Source organism: Marmota flaviventris, chromosome 8 (assembly GCF_047511675.1).
Source record: "Marmota flaviventris isolate mMarFla1 chromosome 8, mMarFla1.hap1, whole genome shotgun sequence".
Classification (NCBI taxonomy): domain Eukaryota; kingdom Metazoa; phylum Chordata; class Mammalia; order Rodentia; family Sciuridae; genus Marmota; species Marmota flaviventris.
In genome coordinates, this window is record NC_092505.1 from 58,809,577 (window position 1) to 58,829,406 (window position 19,830).

Here is a 19,830-nt window from a genome sequence, read left to right on the forward strand (position 1 = left end):
GTGCTGCTGCCGCTGCCGCCGCCGCCCGGGCCGAGTGACAAAGGAAGGAAGGAAGGAAGCGAAGAGGACCTGGCCCTGCAGCCGCTGACAGGGCTCCGGGCTCGGGGCAAAGCGCAGACACTTCCTGAGCAAGCACCGATCAGAGGCGAGGGGCGGAGGGCGGCCGCGCCGGTGCCGTGGACGGGGGAGGGGGCCCCGAGGGACGGAAGCGGTTGCCGGGTTCCCATGTCCCCGGCGTATGGGGAGCAGTCGAGGAGCCGCTGCCTGGGGTCTGAAGGGAGCTGCCTCCGCTATCGCCGCCGCCATGGCCGCTGGATCCAGCCGCCGCCTGCAGCTGCTCCTGGCGCAATGAGGAGAGGAGCCGCCGCCACCGCCCGCCTCTGACTGACTCGCGACTCCGCCGCCCTCCTGGTCGCCGGGCCCCTGCCGCCAGCCCGCTGGATCCCGCCGCTGCCGGAGCCGCAGCGTTTCCCGTCGCATCTCGGAGCCACCCCTTCCTCCCATCCCCCTCTCTTCAAGCGTGAGACTCGTGATCCTTCCGCCGCTTCCCTTCTTCATTGACTTGGAAAAAAATCCCCGAGGAAAATATAATATTCAAAGTACTTATTTTCAATCAAGTATTTGCTCCCGTTTCACGTGATATATATTTTTAAAGGATTTCCCCCACCCCATCCTCCTCTCTCAGGAAAGGGAGGTGAAAGAATTGTAATCCCCCCATTCCAGCCCCAGATTATCTATATGTTCAATATCCGTACCGATCTGTCTTGAAGGAGAAATACATCGCTCGTTTTTTTTTTTTTTTTTTAAATAGCTATACAAAAAAGTGAAAAGCCTGGAGAACGAAGTCTTTTTCTTTTTCTTTTCTTTTTCTTGTGAGAGAACTTAATGCTGCATTTATCATTAACCTAACACCCTAACATAAAACAAAAGGAAGAAAAGGAGGAAGGAAGGAAAAGGTGATTCGGGAAGAGAGATCATGTCAGGGCGGCCCAGAACCACCTCCTTTGCGGAGAGCTGCAAGCCAGTGCAGCAGCCTTCAGCCTTTGGCAGCATGAAAGTTAGCAGTGAGTATCGATTTTATTTTACACCTCTACTCCACTTCACCCTTAAAATAAGAAACCTCGAAATAGCAGGATGTTAAAATATTAGACCTCCAGATCAATCAGAGTAATGGAAAAGGGCAAAACCCGTCTTCAGTCAAAGATGAGGCAGCTCACTCCTTTCTCCTCCCATACCTCCTCCCTGGTCTCACTAACCTTGAATTGAGAGAATATGATTTTTATTTGGATGATTCAATTTGGAACTTATTTCTTATACTTTCCTTGGTTTTGGTAGTCAGCTTTGTCAGGTTGCTTGACTGTTTCCACGTTAAAATAGCCATGGAAGTTTTTACTTGTTCATGCTTTTGAATAATGAGGAAGACTTGATCCATAAACCATTATGTACATTTTCGGAGCGTGTGTCTTCCGGAACGAAGGAGGATGTTTTAGATAGTTCAGGTTTCAGGGGTTATCATAGTTTTGTATACTTAAATAGACATTAAATGTCCCAGCCTCCTAACATTTCTTCTTTGCCTGAGTGATACACAAATTATTTGTTCTTAATCTGGAGATGGACTTGCTCAGTAACTGGCATTCGTGTTTGGAGGCGAGCCTTCAGCCCTCCCTTTAGTAGGGTCGGGTGGGAGACGATAAATATCGAGCAGCATTTGCATCTTAAGTGCATTGTTTCCAATTGGATAAATGGTGTAGTGTGTTATCTCCTAACCTTCCTGTTTTGACATTACCAATCTGCCACCATATAATTTGTTTAATCAAAAGATAACTTGGAAGTGGGTCCAAGTTTTGATTGAGGTTTGTATTGTTAGTGCCAAAACTGAGTTAAATAATAATTGTCACTGACTCATTGTGATTTAAGTTGAATTTTGAGGTGCCTTTGCATACATTACTTGTTAAATGTTCTGGAGTACAATGGATTCCTTTTTAGGACTATTTAAAATACTGTTGATTAACTCCCCTCATATTTAGTTAAAACTGTGGATTTAACTCTTAAGAATATGGATTTAATTCTTTCCATCATAGCTGTTGCAGAAGACTGTCATCCTGTAAATAATAGGGCTATCTGGGCTGTGTTAGGGTTCTTGCTAGACTGTACTCTTGCCCTGGATTTGTACTGAAAATCTGTTATTCAAGTGTTTGGTATACAAAGTATCCTATGTCACTGTATCTATTTGTGGAGATGTTTGTATGGTATTTAATGACAGCTATTTAAACATACTTGCAGAATTTGACAAACATATCTATATTGTTTCTTATCCCCTGAGAAAGGGGCTAGATGAAGGGAAAGATAAACTATTTTGTTGCCTCCAGCTAAGATTAAAAATCAAAACCCAAATGTGTATGCTCTTAGGTGACATTGATTATATACTTAATGCAACATAAAATGATCAGTTTTAATTGAACTCAAGATTTCAGTTCATGTTGGCTTTTGGAACTTGACTAAAACATAGTCCAATAGCTGATGGGAGGTTATTTTTGAAAGTTGGTTTTTTTCCTCTTGGTGACTAGCTAGTAGAGAACGCAGGGTATGTGAAGAGGGAAGCTGATTTTGCATCTTTCAAGGAAGGATCATGCTTTCTAAGCACTTCATGGGGTCATTTGAAAATAATTATTTAAAATTCTGGTGTAATTTTCATCTGTGATGAAGCAAATCTTATAATAGCTGCTTAAGAGCCTCTGTGGTACTGGAGTGTTTGTATGTTTTTACATCTTTGTACTAGAGTTTAAAAATCACTCAAAAATTTTAGGTAATTCATTTATTATGTTTAGTTCAGAGATGTGTAATGCTAAATTACAATGTTCAATTTTGGGACTTTTCATTTTATTTCCAGGATTTTCTTTGAAAAATGACTCCTTAGTTCTTCATATAGATGTAACTCTTAAATTTGTAGATTAAGATATTTCATCAACTTGCAATTTATAAAGGGCAAAAATAAAAACTTGGTGACTATGAATAATTAAAGGGCATAGTCAACCTTTACTTTAGGAACATTTAGAAGAAATAGGAATTATTGAGCATATGTTAGGGTACTAGTAGTATTCAAGGAAACTTCTGTTCACTACAAAAGAGCTACATAAGAAATTATAGTACTTGACCTCAAAAGCTTATTTAATGGTAAAGGACGGATATGAGGGAAAAAAATGTGAAAACAACAGTATGATAACTGCAAGATTATAAAATACAAATTGAAATGTGTTCAGAAGGACAAAGAATAAAGGGATGAGAGAATGGTTGGAGAAGGAAGACTTCTGTAGAGGTGTGCTTTTAGGTGTTAAAGAAGGCTGTAACTTGAACTGTTGGAGAAGTATGAAGGACTCTAGGTGGGAGGCATGTTCAGCACAGAGATGGTGAGCTTTGTATGAGAGGCAACAAGCAAGGTGATAAATCTGATTTAAAGGGCCTAAACAGGAAAATAAGAAGAGATGAAATTTGAGAAATATGGGAAGGTTAGCAGAGAGGAAAAGGGGCCTGTAAAAGTTTGGTTGAGTTTCAAGAGAGATCTGGATTTTACTATAGATTATTAAACAGATACTGGAAGGTGATTTGGGAGGTTGAGTTGATGGATTTGCATGTAGAGACATTACGACCCTTTTAGGGAAATAGTAAGGAATATTGTGAATCATGAGGGTATAAATTAAAATGTGAAAATGGATGAAAGGAACAGATTCAGAGACAGTATGAATGAAGAAACCAGCAGGACTTTGGATTGGACGGAGGGGAGTACTTGTGAAGGAGTCTGGAGTTAAAAATAAATTCTGAGGTTATTAGTCTGGAAGACTTGACTGCTGAGTTGTATTGTTAATTGTAATAGGAAAATTGAGAAAGTGCTGAGAGAGAGGGTAGATGAATTCACTTTTAAAAATTTCATATACAGTAATTTTCCTTGAAATTCAGCAGGTAGCAGCTTGTCTCTGACAATGGTATTTAAATTCCAATCCATTAATTACATACTTTCTAATTTACACCTAAAAATGTCAAATTTATCTTTGGGAACAGTAAACTAAAGATTTGGGTTTAAATACTTTTGATTAACACTTAAAAAAAATTTAGTATAGACTCACAGTTGAAACCTAGTTGTAATAGTTCCATGGTAATTTATTTGAGGACAGTGAAAATACTTTGATGCTGTGACTTAAACATATTTAGATATTTCATAGGCTTTAATGTAATTTTTGGTACATGGTTAAACTTGTTTTTCATAAATAAATACTTAGGTAAACTTTGCATTTAAAATAATGATAATACTACTACTAAGAGTCTTCACTTTGTGAAGACTTCAGCAGAAATTAAGTCTATTTCATAATAGGTATTTTTTACCTTTTGATGAAATCAACATTTCTTCTTTCAATTCAGGCTTATGTGTTATTAAATAGCACACATCTGTCTACACAATTTCTTCTTTAGGATCACATGGTATTTTACCCAAAATTGAGAAAGTAAGAACTGACCACGCAATTTTAGTAATATTCTCTTTCACCCCGCATTGGGTACTGAACCCAGGGGTACTTCAGTAGTGAGCTACAACAGTCCTTTTTATTTTGAGATAGGCTTTCTCTAAACTCTAAAGTTGCTGAGACTGGCTTCGTTGAACTTTTGGTCCTCCTGCTTCAACCTCCCAAGTCTCTGGGATTATAGGCTTGAGCTGCAGTGCTCAGCTCAAACTTTTCTTTTAATCTTTTATTTTCTGGTACTGGAGATTAAATCTACTACTGAGCTATATCCCCAGCTCTTTTTATTTTGAGACAACGGCCTCCCTAAGTTGCCCATGCTGGCCTTGAACTTGTGATTCTCCTGCCTCAGCTGCCTCAGTAGCTGGGATTATAGGCATGCACCAGAGTCCAGCAATAAATGCTTTTAGTATACTGTTGGACAAAATTAGCTTATTGCCTAGGTTTGATGCTTAAACTTAAGATTCGGAAAGAGAAAAATAGGTCAATGAATATTGTCTGTATTTCCCTATAAATAACTTTTTCTAATAAAAATTTTTATTAGCAAAGAGAATAATTAATGGTTAGTTATGTATTATTCTGCAGTATTAAGTTATGTGGTGATTAAAAGCAAAGAGGGGTACAAACATAGTGTCTCTCTATTCCTAGATTAAAATTGTGATACCTAAAATTTGGTTATTAGAAATTAGCCAATTTCTTGTTTTTTCTATGTTAATTTAGAAAACATTGCTCATATGTGAAACTGAAAGCCAGAACCTTATTTTCATTCCTTTCCCAACTAGACTTACCTTAGAGTTTTAAAAACACTTAAGATATTCATATAAGAATTGCATGCATTCTTGTTGCATGCATCTATATAATGCTTGCTAATTGTGAGATAATACTAAGGCACAGGCACTAGGAAGAAACTTCAAAGTAACCCAGAGATTCATAAACCAACTTATGGCTGATTAGAAACTGCATTTAGAAAATGAGGCAACATTTTTTCATTTTACTGGCAAGTCAAGACTATATTTGTAACCCTGTTCTCTCTGTCCCCCCTATTGGATTTGAGTTGTAGGTGTGAGTTGCTGTTTTGGATAAACAGAAAACTGGGAAAGCCCAAGTTTTCATAAGTACCAGCAGCAGATTTTGAGACAGGGTAAGTTGTATTTTGTGTGAGCTTTATGCAGAGAAAGGTGAGAAATGTGCAGGCGCTGACCCTGGCCAAAATGAGTCTGTCTGTTGTTTATTTATTTATTGGCACTGGGAGTGAACCCAGGGGTGCTTAACTACTAAGCTGCATCCCTAGACATACATTTATGTATGTATGTATGTATGTATTTTGAGACAGTGTCTCCCTAAGTTGTTTAGGGCCTCACTAAATTGCTGAGGTTGGCTTGAACTTGGAATCCTCCTGTTTCAGGCTCCTGAGCTGCTGGGATTACAGGTATATCCCACTGCACCCAGCAGTGTCTTCTTAATAAGACTTCAAGGGCTTATGAGAGAGAGATGGGGATGGGCAGGATATGAGACTGTAGTACCTCTTGTGATATTCCACCCTAAAATAAAGAGTAGAGGGGCACAGCACATAGGTGTGACAAAGTATGCGCTGGTACTAACAGGACTAACTTGGTTCCCTGGATGATGTTCTATCAAGAACATACTTACCACAGGGTATGATTTTTGTTTGTGAAATTTAGCATCATTTTCTAGCTGATTTTTTTTGGATTGGTTGTGGTGGTAATGGTAGAAGGGGAATTTTGCATAATTTCAAGAATTTTCATGGTTAATAGATTTTGAAGTAGAGGCTGCAGTCTTTGTTCCCATCTTTGATTATATCAGTCTTCTTTAGTCATAAACTACCTTTGAAATTTGTTGAATGTAATGTAGAAATGTATGTTTATATAAATATGTGTGACTAGAAAAGCAAGGAAAAACTGACAGTGGAACTAAAGAATAATTTAATTGTGTTCTGAAAAGTTTCCTACCATTAAACTTTTTTTTTTTTTGGTGCTGGGGATTGAATGTGGGGCCTTGTGCATGTGATGTAAGCACTCTACCAGCCTGTAAACTTTTATTAAGAGTTTTTCTAGTTTTTAAGAGAATAATACTTAGCAGGTACTGGACATGTAGTAATTTATTCCAGAATATACTTGGGTCTGTAATATATTTGGTCTTGTACAAGATACAAAGGCACAACTTTATAGATTTGGTCTCCGAGTTTGCAGTTTCCCTTCTCATCTTGTGTTTTAAAGGTTGGCGGATTATAATTTTGTGAGTGGTTAAATCTTATGTTTTTGTGTTCAATAGTTTTCTTAGGATTTTGATGATTTTTTTTTTCCTGAATGAATTTTGTCAAACCAGTTTTCCTTCTGTTTCCAGGGTACCATGATCAGTAGTGGTACAAAACTGACCTTTATTATGTTCCCGTATTAATATGGTCTGGAGTTGTTAATTTCTCAATTGTCCTTTCCAATTAGTATAGTAATAAAAAGTAAACATTGTTGAGGAAGGAGAAATTTTTCTAAAATTTTGTATTTTAGATGATTAAATGATTCAAATGAATTTATGGGCTAACATTGAATAAGCATGTTCTAAAGCCAGAAAGGTAGTAGATAAGTAGGAATGAATATTAGAAACTTTGATAAAAGATAATGTTTTGATAAAACACTAATATTCTTATTTTTTCATTATCATTGTGTCATGGCACAGTTCTTGGCTTGGGAAGTTAAAAATAAATAGGTTATTTTAATAGAAATTGGCCAAGAATAATAATATGATTAATGTGGTATACCTGTTGAGTGTTCACTAAGTACCAAGCAATCTGCCAAACTCTTTATATGCAAAACCTCATTTTAATCATTATGTCAACTCTATGCAGTAGCTAATATTATTATCCCCACTTTATAGATGAGGTAAATAAAATGAAGAGAGATGAAGCAACTAGTCAGAGATTACTTGGCCAGAAAGTTGCTCAGCCCGGATTTAAATTCAGGTATTCTGATTCCTGAGCCCTTGCTCTTTTTTTGTATATGTTGTAGAGAATGGATTGCTATTATTTTAACACCTGGATTCCAGAGATAAGTTAAAGTGCTTTTGCTTTTGTATAGTCTTTCAATGATAATTTATAAATGACTGTAAAAGACTTTCATTTCCAGGCATGCCTGTTAGCAGATACAGTATTTATCGATTTAAAGTTATATTGGAAAAATCAATTATTTAAAAATATCAGGGAAAACTTAAGACAAACATTAAAAATGAAAATTTTAGGGCTTAGACCAGCACAGAAGAAAAGTAATATTTGTTTATTTGTTTGTTTAATGTCTAGTCAGAACACTGGTTTTTATTGGTCAGTACTGACAGATTATAAATAAACTCTGATATATTTATATCCTCAGGTAATATTAGAGTGTGTTTCTAAAAGTTAGTCATTATGAAGGATTATTCTTTGTCTCTCTTCCTATGGTTTATAGTTGTCTTTACCTCTCCCTTTTAACGTTGATGCCAAACTTAAAGGAAAATTTTTTGATTGTATATTCAACCAATTATTCAAAGTATATGTTGGGCATTTGCTAGTGTCAGAAATATAGAGCTCCTTCCTCTATCTCCTGCCCCAAGAATAACAGTTACACATCAATATGAAATTGGATTATTTGGAACCTCATCTTTTTGGAAATTGGTTGATAGTTAACAATCAAAAAGTAAACTAAAAAGTCTGAGCAGCTTGAATCTGCCAACAAATAGAATGTACACTTTGCTTATGGATTGGTCTTCGAGACTTTGTTTTTTTTTTTTTTAAACAGTTCTTGATTATTGCTTAACACAATTCTAATTGATTTAGTTGTCTGGTTTCTTAAAACCACACATTAGAAGGGAATGGATGGATACTGATGTTAAACATTACACCTACTGAAAAGAATAGACAGAAAATTCAAGAAAATATGCATATTGAGATTACTTAGTATAAGCTCAAACAGCTCCAGGAGAAATCACTCTGACAATTGTTCAAAGTGTTCAGCTAGAGAAGGTTAAATTATACTAATTGAACTCTCTTTTAAAGGGGCAGGAGGCAGGAAAGTCTCTTCTGGAGAGCTGGGTTTCTGCAGTAACTTCTCACATCAAACATCTTCTAATTTGTTGGTCACTGAAGTGATGAGGAAGAGAACTGGGTCATCTCTGTCTGATTGGCCAACCTCTAGTTGGATTTCAGTGATATGGACAAAGGTACTAAAGTCTTTAGTATGCTAGCCAAGGGTATGTTTCCAACTATTCCTTCCATTGTCCATCTACATTTAATACTCAACAACAGAATATCTGTTTTAAAGCTTATTTTCTTATTTTTTTTCTCCTTGGTGTATGTATGGAATTACAGTTTCGAATTTTACCTGTCTGTACCTTCTGTTTGTTGAATGCTTAGGCACTGCATGGAGTCATTTAAGCTTTCTTATGAATTATGAATAGCTTTTTAGAGAGTACATTTGCCAGATAGATTTCTGGCTTGTGTAGTGAGATTTGAAAAGGTAGGTATGTTAATTGTTTTGCTAGAGAAAAAAGATGATCATGGTGAAGTATTTTTCCTTTGTAGGTCTGAGAAATTCTTAGGGGCTTAATTGGCTGATATAATTAAAAAGGTTAGGAGTTTGAGATTTCTTAACAAGGAAGGCTAACCTATCTTTTAAGTGTGATATCCTCTACTTTTTCTTATTCAATGAACTCAGTTAATTCTTTTTAATTAGTTAAACCACTTTCTTTATGAATGTAACAAATTGCTAATGTTAGACTTCTGAGTTTGTGGAGGCAGCACTTGAAAAATTGGAAGTGTTGTAGTTAGGCCTGGCATCAGGATGATAGTATTATAGTGACCTCTTGGTATTTCAGAGCTTTCACCCTCTACATTCCATATGTCTTGATATTTTTTGGTACTGGGGATTGAACTCATGGCCACTTTGTTACCAAGCAAATACTATTGTATTTTACTTAGAGACAGGGTCTCACTGAGTTGCTTAGTGCCTCACTTTTTCTGAGGCTGGCTTTGAACTCTAGATCCTCCTGCCTTAGCCTCTTGAGCTGCCTGGATTATGGGTATGTGTCACTGTGCCTGGTGGTATTCTTTATCTGTTTAGATAAATAATTTTTACAGTGGGCTTCCATTTTGTGTATATGTACCTAAAATGACAGTGGCTCTAGCAGAAGAGTGTTAGAATTAAGACAAAAGTTATACCAATTACTCTAGAAAATTGCTATTTGTCTTCCTAGATTACTAAACCTTTATTTCTCCGAATGTGAGTTAGATGGGGAATAAGTGCAAAGATGAGAGAGAGTGCTCCTGTCTTGGTAGTTAGAGGTAAGATGCTAAGTTTTAAGCAGTGAATTCTTAGTATCATTTTTAAAATATTTCTTACTGTAAGTTTGTTTATCTATAATGCCAAGAGATATTGTCTGTTTTTTTTTTTTTTTTCTCCCAGAAACAGATGTTTATTTCTTGGTAGAGAAAAAGGCAAAGGATCATTTATTTTTTTCCTTTGACTTTCCATTTTTCTAACATCTTAGATAAGAAAACCTGTTCTCTTGAGAGATCAGAGGCGCAGAGTGCATCAGTGTCCATGAAGCCTGTGCCTTTTACCTCTTGAAGAGCGCATGGTTTCATTCTCCTAAATCAAGTGTTCCTTAGTCTTCTAAAATAATAATTATTTTTTATGGTACTGGTAAGGAAACTAGGGAAAGTGTTCTGTCACTGAACTACATCCCTAGCATCTCTCTTTTAAAAATATTACTACTATTATTATTATATTTTTAGTACTAGGGATTAAGCTCAGAGGCACTGAACAACTAAGCCACATCCTGAGCCCTTTTTAAAATATTTTATTTTGAGAAAGGGTCTTACGAATTGTCCAGAGCCAGGCTAAGTTGCTGAGGCTGGCTTTGAACTTGTAGTCCTCCTGCCTCAGCCTCCCAAGCTGTTGGCATTACAGGTGTGTGCCACTGTGCCCAGTTTTAAAAAGTTTATTTATTTTTTATAAAATAGTACATAATGTGATTTAAAGAAATCAAATAGTACAGAAAGGCTTATAATGGAAACTAAGCATCTACCCCAGTCATACTTCTTAGATGCAACCTTAACTATGACAGCTTTTTCCTTTAGGAGTTTTTTTCACTTTTAATTAGCATGCCTTAAATCTATTTCTTAAAATTAAGATATTATTTTTTATCTTCTAATTATTGTAGATATCATTTATTGCCATGTCCATCTCCCCTTTGCTATTATGCTAATATAATTATGCCACTATTTTAGTTACACTATTATTTAAGTTATTCTTATTACTTAGGCACTGAATAGTAGTCTTAGCAGAAACAGTGTACAATGATCACTTTTCCTTTTCAAAATAACTTTATTCAGAGAATTCATACTGTTAAAATTTCCCCTTTTAAGATACACATTTTATGTTGAGCATGGTGGTGCACACCTGTAATTGCAGCCACTCAGAAGGCCAAGGCAGGAGGATCTCAAATTCAGAGCCAGACTCAGCAACTTAGAGAGACCCTAAGCAACTTTGTGAGACCCTGTCTCAAAAAACTAAAAAGGGCTAGTGATATGGCTTGTGATATAGCGCTCCTAGATTCAATCCCTGGGACCAAAAAAACCACTAAGTTTTAGTAGTTTGGAGTACATTCACAGAGTTGTGTACCTATCACCACAATCTAATTTTAGTGTACGTTTATTATCCAAAAGGAAACTCATATGTCCAATAGTAGTCATTCTCTATCTTCTTTGCTCCAGCTTTAGGCAACCACTAATCTTTTAGATACCTATTCTAGACATTCAATATAAATGGATTTACATAATACATTCCCTTGTATGACTATCTTCTTTTACTTAGCATAATGTCTTCAAGGTTGTTTCGTATTGTAACCTATATTAATACCTCATTTTTAATGCTGAATAATATTTTTTTTTGAAATACCACAATTTATTTATCCATTCATCAGTTGATAGGCATTAGAATTGTTTTTGGTTTTTGGCTAGAATGAATAATTGCTGCTGTGAACATTTATGAACAAGTTTTGGCATAGACATATATTTTCCAATTTTCTGAGTGTATACCTAGGAGTGGAATTGCTGGGTCATAGGGTAATTCTATTTTTAACATGTTAAGGAAGAATGAAGTCCTTTCCAAAGCCATGATCACATTTCCTTTGTTTTAAGATTTTTTTTGGACTTTGCTGTTGCCATTTTCTTTTCCTTGTACTGTTTACAGTGACATGTTGTCATTTTTTTTTCCCCCCACAAATGTACCTGGGTTGCTACCTTCTTCCCCTTTCCCTTTTCTTTGGATATTCTTTTTCATTAGAGTCCTCCTTCTATGCTAATATCTGACCTGATTATTCTCCAGAAACTGTTGAACAGTTGTCATCCTCTGACTTTTTTCATTCTTTTTCAGATTGACTTTCCTATTTTTCCACATCCTATATCTTTGAATAGTTCTTTTTTTTTTTTTAAAGTTTTTGCATTTTTTTTAATATTTATTTTTAAATTGTAGTTGGATACAATACCTTTATTTCACTTATTTATTTTTATGTGGTGCTGAGGATTGAACCCAGGGTCTCGCACGTGCGAGGCGAGCGCTGTACCACTGAGCCACACAACTCCAGCCCTTTAACGTAATCTCACAATTTCAGCCAACTGTGCCTAAAATACTGTTTGCTAAATATGTCTGGAAAGTTGTTAATTCATTGTTTTTTCCATATTTGCTCTCAAAGGATAGTTAGAAAGGGTATATACTTTTTTTGGCAGGTGTCTCTACCTTTGCAGTTTCTAGACATTGAGAAACAGATGTTTGAGGTTATTTTGTATTGTTATCATCAACTGATTACCATTCTAACATTAAACAACAGCATGAAGCAAGTAAAGAAATCTGAAAGCTGGGCGCTGTGCACACCTGTGAGCTCAGAGACTGGGGAGGCTGAGGCAGGAGGATTGTGTGTTCAAAGCCAGCCTCAGCAATGGCAAGGTGCTAAGCAATTCAGTGAGACCCTCTCTCTAAATAAAATTCAAAATAGGGAAGGGGATGTGGCTTACTGGTTAAGTGCCCTTGAGTTCAATCCCTAGTACATCCCCCCACCCCAAAAAAGAAATCTGAAAAATATTGATATTGAGGAATTGATTAGCAAGAGCTATTCAGAATTATATAAGCTACAAATATGAGTCACATGCAGTTTTAAATTTTCTGTGTCACATTAGAAAAAGTAAAGAGACATCGGTGAAATATACTTTAACCTTTTATATCCAAAAATATTTCAACATATAATCAATATAAAAATTATTCTTTTACTTTCTTTTTCTGGTTACTAAATCTTCATAAACTAATACTTCACACTTAACATACCTATTTTGAGTAACCACCGTTCAAGTGTTCAGTAGCCACATGTTGCTAGTGTTTATTGTATTGGACAGTACAGGTTTAGCATTTTGTTCAGAAATTATTTTATTGTTTTCAACCTGTTTGGTCAGATATTGTGTTATTTTCAAGTAATAAAAAGATGTGTATGGGTTAAAAACATTTAATTGATTTGCATCATTCATTTGTTTTTAGTCATGTTTTCCATTTATTTTGGAACTTTATGTCATTGAAAAAGGTTAAGAGACTTTTATGGTCTTCAGAAAGCTGTTTGCTATAGGGGGTAATAATTTTTCTCCATATTTTTTCAGCACAGCTATTAAAATAAGTGCTTGTTAGATACTATCATTAACATGATTGTCCTAGCCCCAATGAAATTTTATTGGTACTTTTTTTTTTGTCATTTGCTCTTTTCCTTGATCTTTCAAACACCTCCTCAGCTTTCAGAGTCTCAAAAGCACCCCAAGCATATAATCATCCATGCCATACCATGAGGCATGAATTCACTTGCATGTAACTACTGTAGAATTCTCTATGATCCTTCTTATAGTCTGCCTTATATTCTTGTTAACTTATCTGTCTCTGGGAGATCATAAATTCCAACATGGCATAAAAGTATTTTATTCACCTTTATATTTCTGCAACATGGAGCATAATGCTTTCAATATTGGGTTGCTTAATACATATATGAATTGAAGGTGGTTTGTTTTGATATGAGGAATTATCCAGTCATCAAACTATCACTGCTGTTTCTAGGAACATTTAAGTTTTGAAAGAGAAATTAGTTGATAAAGTCAAATGTGGATTTTTATTTAAATGGAAAGAAATAGTAGGGAAGGGAAAGAGATATATAGACCTTTCTCTTTTACTATCTGCTGAGCACAGAGTGACTCTGAACTGTGGATGGATGGGTGAATGATCGAAAGAACTCAAGTGCACTGGTTGGTAAGCATAGTACCTTTGAAACATTGCACATTGTACACCCACTGTAGGTGTACAAGCCTTCCAGAGTTATTTGGAGTGGGTGAGGCTAGAAAAGAGATTTAGAACAATGAAATCTGATAGATTACTTTTCATCAAGTAGTTTGTTTTGTATAAGAATAGAGAGAAGATAGTAAACAGTATTTAAATATGAATGATCCCTTTTTTTCATGGATATACTTAGGTGTGTGATTGTAGTATTGAGGAGTTATGAAAACTCTTTATAGGACCTATTTTTGGGTATTTAATGTAATATTTCTTTGATATGCTAGTGCATATTAATATGCCAATTCTAGAGCGTTCTCAGAGGATGATATATTAATAAACTATCAATTATGTTGCTGAATAATGTAATTTTTTAAATAGCAATAAAATATGGCTGTCCATATTTGGTTTTGAGAAATAAGTTCTTTTCTTCTGATCAGCATGATATCTTGTCTCTGACTGATTTTGTACTGTTGAGATGTTTGGCTGGTCTAAGATGTAATTCTTAAGCAAGGAAGAGATTTGTTTTCTGTGTAAGTAGGAAATATTTGCTGTGTACTTTTTAAAAAAAATGTTTTGCAGTTGTGTATGGACAGAATGCCTTTATTTTATTTATTCATTTTTATGTGGTGCTAAGGATTGAACCTAATGTCTCACACATTCTAGGCAAGCGCTCTGCCCCTGAGCTACAGCCCCAGCCCCTGCTATGTCCTCTAACCAAGAGGAGTTACTAAAGAGCTAGATATAGTTCTGTTTAAATTCAGTTGAACATCAGGAATAACTTTTACAGAGAAACTTTAGAGACCTTAATAAATCAATCAGTCTATCTAAATATATTGCCTGTCAGTTTCTAGAAAAATTAAAGACTGGCTGTGCACTTTGAGAGCATAGAGAAAATATTTCTAGTTTTACATTTCTTTCTACAATGGAGAATGAGAACTTAGTAAGAAACAAAGGGATGGTATGTTTGTCTTGACTTGTAGAGTGGGAGTAAGTGGGTCAGTTCCTGGGGTCCTTAGAAAGAAAGATCCCCAGAGGCAGGAGACTGACTGACTTCATTGCCTTGAATATATTATTAATATAAATTGTTATGTATACTTTGTTCATGTTCATTTTTTGTGAGGGGTACTGGGGATTGAACTTAGGGGGATTCGACCACTGAGCCACATTCCCAGGCCTATTTTGTATTTTATTTAGAGACAGGGTCTCACTGAGTTGCTTAGCACCTAGCATCTGCTGAGGCTGGCTTTGAACTCGGGATCCTCCTGTCTCAGCCTCCCAAGCCGCTGGGATTACAGGTGTGCACGAGGCCCGGCTTCATGTTCAGTTTTAATTTAGGAGTAGTTTTTAAAATGTAGTTTACTTTATGTCCAATTAAAAAAAAAATACAGCATATCTTTTTGTTGTTTTTTATTTATCCCATAAAGCCTGTGCATTTTCTAAAATGTAGGGAAGAGATGAAAGATGCTGTTGTGGACCAAAGAGTGAGGGTGGGAAAGAAACTAGAAAAATTTGTAGTTATGCTGGGTATTGACTTTCCTTAGATGCTTTTGATGGTGGCCAGATCTTAATGCTAGAGTCCATGAGATTTAGCTACTCTTTGAGTGTTTACTGTGTGCCAAGCACTGTTGTTTAACTTTCAAATGACTTACTTGAGACAATATTATCCTATTCAATGGATGAAGAAACTGTGATAAATACATTTTAGTGGGTTTATTTAGACTTTTCTAGCTCCTAGAGAATAAGTCCAGATCTCAAATCCAGGCTCTCCAGACTTCTTTTTAATACTTATTGTATCATTGCACTGTTCTAAGCAATATAATTCTTATTTAATCTTTACCACAATCCTATAAGACAAATATAATTTATAAGTGAGGAAACTGAGGCTTATTGAAATTTGATGAATTAAGGGTTTTTAGGGTAAAGCTTAGGAGCTTATGTTGTCATGTTACTTACTAAGCAGAATATAGTTGTCATATACACGTAAAGTTTAAATTGTTTTCTTCTTTTACAATAAATTATTTAATTTTTTTTGGTTTTCAGTTGTTGATAGACCTTTATTTTATTTATTTATATATGGTGCTGAGACTCGAACCCAGTGCCTCACACATGTCAGGAAAGTGTGCTACCGCTGAGCCATAGCCCCAGTCCACTACAATAAAAATTTTAACAGCAGATAACTTTCTTTTAAAAATTGATCAGTTTATCAATTAAACAGTGGCTAGAAGAGATGGAAGAAGCTTCTTAAAATAAGAATTAGATTTGGTTTTAACTAAGGGGAAAAAAAGGAAGTACAGTTGAAATCAATATTGCAGAGTGAGTTTTGAGCCGGATTTATTATTTTTAACTGAGGAACCAGGGGCTTACAAAGGTTAGGTAACTTTTGCCAAAGTTTTGTACCAACAGGTGGCAGAGCCTAGGTTCCAACCCAGGTAATTTAGGCTGGAGAGCTTACCTACTAAATTCTCCTAAGGGTATCTGAATGATTGTGCAAAAATGGAGGCTAACTAACATAGCAGGTCTTGATTTAAGGGGAAAAAAAGAAGTATTACACTTCACCCACATCCATCTTTATTATTTCCTGTGGTCACTGGTGTTAATATTTTTTATTGTTGCTTGTATTATTCTTGTACATGAAGATCTTTTCTGTTTCGTTGTTATTTAAAAAAATGATGAATGATAAAAATTAAACCAAAAATTTAAAACTTTGAAACTTAAGCATAGAGACCAGATTGTAATATATCATTTTTATAGTCAAATATTTTTCTTTTTAGGAAATATTTTTGTACTTTTTCCCTTCAATGCGAGGGATCAAATCCAGGGTTTTGTTCATGCTAAGCAAATGCTTTGCCATTGTGCTATCCATAACCCAAGTCCCAAGGTTTTAAAGGTACTTTGCTAATAGAAAAGTTTGGCTTATAAATTGCATGATTTGGAGAACATTTTATTGTATCATTGCACTGCAACTTCCTTAGACATTCTACAAATTGTTTATATCCTTAGTTTTGTTCTCTCTATTTCAACTTTAGCACAGAAAATTACTTTATCATACAAAATACTTTCTCATCCAGAAACATACATTATTTTCATACCTATAACTTTTTATATCTCCCTTCTTCCAGTTGTTGACTTTTGAATTTACATTCTGAAATTACACAAATTTATGAAATTTCTGAATTTAGACTATTACTCTTTTTTAACAAGATAATCAAAAGAAAGCTGACCCAGGTGTGGTGGTGCACACCCACTGGGGAGACTGAGGCAGGAGGATCGCAAGTTCATAGCCAGTCTCAGCAAAAGTGAGGTGCTAAGCAACTCAGTGAGACCCTGTCTCTAAATAACATACAAAATAGGGCTGGGGATGTGGCTCAGTGGTCCAGTGCCCCTGAGTTCAATCCCTACTACCCCCTCTACCCCACAGCCCAAAATAAAAAAGAGAACCCAAGCAAAGCTGAAACTTTTCTATTCCCTGTATATAGAAAAACATCTATTAAAAGTTTACATTCAGTAACCTTGCTTTTAGTTTAGGCCGAGAAGCAAAGCAACCCTAAAACTTTTTCCAAACATATTTTTTTTTTTCAAAACATATTTAATAGACCCAAATATATGTTGCCTTACGGAATTTCAGAAGTCAGGAACACTTAAATTTAAACTTAGCAGTTGATGATATTTTAACTATATAAATTAAATTAGATATCTTGTCTAACATTCATAAGTGTTTATCTCACTTATATTAAATCTAATTTAACCATTTTTAACTTCAGTTACCCATTAAAACGAAGGTATCAGACAAGTATAGTTAATACTTTAAATCAGTTATTCCTGCCAAAGAAAAATCCTTAAAAGCAACAGACATTGCACTTCAAACATTTTATAGAAACTAATCTTTTCTTAATTGGCTGGCTACCTAGAAAAACGTGTAGGTTAGTAATTTCAAAGACATCTTCACTCTTACCAATGTATATTGATCCTTTACAAATTAAAATAGAGCCTGTCACAGATATAGAGCATGACCCAGACATGGAAAGGGACTGTGCAGTGGAAACATTAGGACTAGAGTGTATCAGCCATGGTGGATGCTGAAATCAAAGGTTCAAGTGGCCACTCATCCTCCATGGGGCAGATTTATTCCCACCGTATTACCATTTATTTTTCCTGCTAAGGACTCTTCAAAGGAGAAGATTTCTTTCTTTTTCTAGTGTATTTGAGAGTTAACCCTTCAATAACTACTTGGCCAGACAATAGAAAGAAAAACAGAGCTAGAAACTCTAGTTACACAAAACAAGACTAATCAGAACAAAATATTAAAGAAGGTGGGAGTCCAGAGTCCTCAGGAAGAAGTTCTAGGGTTAAAGAAGACTTATATATATGGGATTTATTTATCTTCCTTTTCCCTAGGCTTAGAATTTTTATTCCCTATTTTTGGTAGCTTCCTGTAACTGTGTTGCCCCTTGTATATTCAACCCCCTCACCCTTGCTCAATATTCTTATTGGGGATTTCTTACATACCCAGATCCCCATGTGCTCAATCCCAGTTACTCATGATTTCTTGCACACTTCCCATCCTGTTTTCCTATAACCCTGGAATGGCCCGACCAGCCAAAGAAGAACTTCTCTCTAAAGCTTGAGAATAGATTTTCTTCCTAGATCTGTACACAGAATTATTTGGTTCTGCAGCCCTATAATTGAATTTGTTCATTTGTTTTATGCATTCTTATCTTTTATTATTTATTTATTTATTAAATTTTTTAAAGTTATGGATGGACCTTTATTTTACATATTTATGTGCAGTGCTGAGGATCGAACCCAGTGCCTTACACATGCTAGGCAAGTGCTCTGCCACTGAGCCACAACCCCAGCCCCCTTATCTTTTAAATATATAATAAAATGTCCTGGGAAAAAATCATGAAATCTGAAATTTACTTTTTTAAAAAAAATATTTATTTCTAGTTTTAGGTGAACACAATATCTTTATTATTTTTTATGTGGTGCTGAGTATCGAACCCAGTGCCCCATGCATGCTGGGCGAGCGCGCTACCATTTGAGCCACATCACCAGCCCCTGAAATTTACTTTTAAAATATTTGGGAGTACATGTGAGAGTATATGAAACAAGGCTGATTATATCTAATTATAGAAATTGGTAATAAATACATGATGGTTCATTATACTATTCTGTCTAGTTTTATTTTTTTGAAAGTTTCTTAATAGTTTATAAGTAATTTAAAAATAAAAATCCTAAATGGAAAAAATTTTTGGTTGTACCAGGTTCCCAACAAAGTAGAATGAAAATTACTCCATTTCACAGGCCAAATTCAACACCCGTAGAAAGCCTAATAGAAGGGAAAGGGACAAGAGAGATGGAAAAGAAAGAAGACAGTAAACAAGAAAGAAGGAATGTGATTCATTTTTCCCTCCCTCACCTAGTTAATGACAAAGCAGTGAGGTATTTACTGCAAGTTGTTCCTTTAAAAATGTCCTGGGCAAGGACAAAGAGTATTTTACTTCATGAGAAAGTTTCCTGTGATAATCTCTGCCTCAAGCTGTGAAAACTGTTTGATTTTCTTAGAGCTCCTAAGTATCTTGGCTATTTCAAAGCAAGAAATAAAAAATTAGAGTGAATAAAATTTTCAAAGAGGGGATAAAACTCTCTTCTATTTCCTCAGAATTGAAAAGGAATAGCAAATAAAGAAAAAAAGCATACTATATTCCATGTGCCTCAATTCACAATTAATAGTGTTAGTGGTTCTGAATGTCATAGAAAGTTAAACAAAATTTTGGAGGGCATCTCAGACAACTTCAATCAACTGAATAGGATTATAGACATCCCAAGTGGAGAAAAAGATTCTCACATCCCATGGTATTTTGGTGCATTCCTCATATTTAAACATTTGATTAAACATTTAATACCTAAGAGTCAATGTAACACAACTGCCACTGGAAACACACTAGCCTGAAAACAGTTTAAAATATATACAT

At 35.5% G+C, this 19,830-nt stretch overlaps 1 protein-coding gene across 2 annotated transcripts in view; it reads left to right on the forward strand.

Annotated features, from left to right (window-relative positions):
* The first annotated feature begins 456 nt into the window (after nucleotides 1-456).
* Gsk3b (glycogen synthase kinase 3 beta) overlaps nucleotides 457-19,830 on the forward strand; it is a 164,844-nt gene continuing 145,470 nt past the window's right edge. For both annotated transcript variants that reach the window (XM_027935936.2, XM_027935937.2), the window contains exon 1: nucleotides 457-1,064. In XM_027935936.2, the coding sequence (XP_027791737.1) occupies nucleotides 977-1,064 (88 nt within the window). In that variant the 5' untranslated portion in view covers nucleotides 457-976. The remainder of the gene's footprint in view (nucleotides 1,065-19,830) is intronic.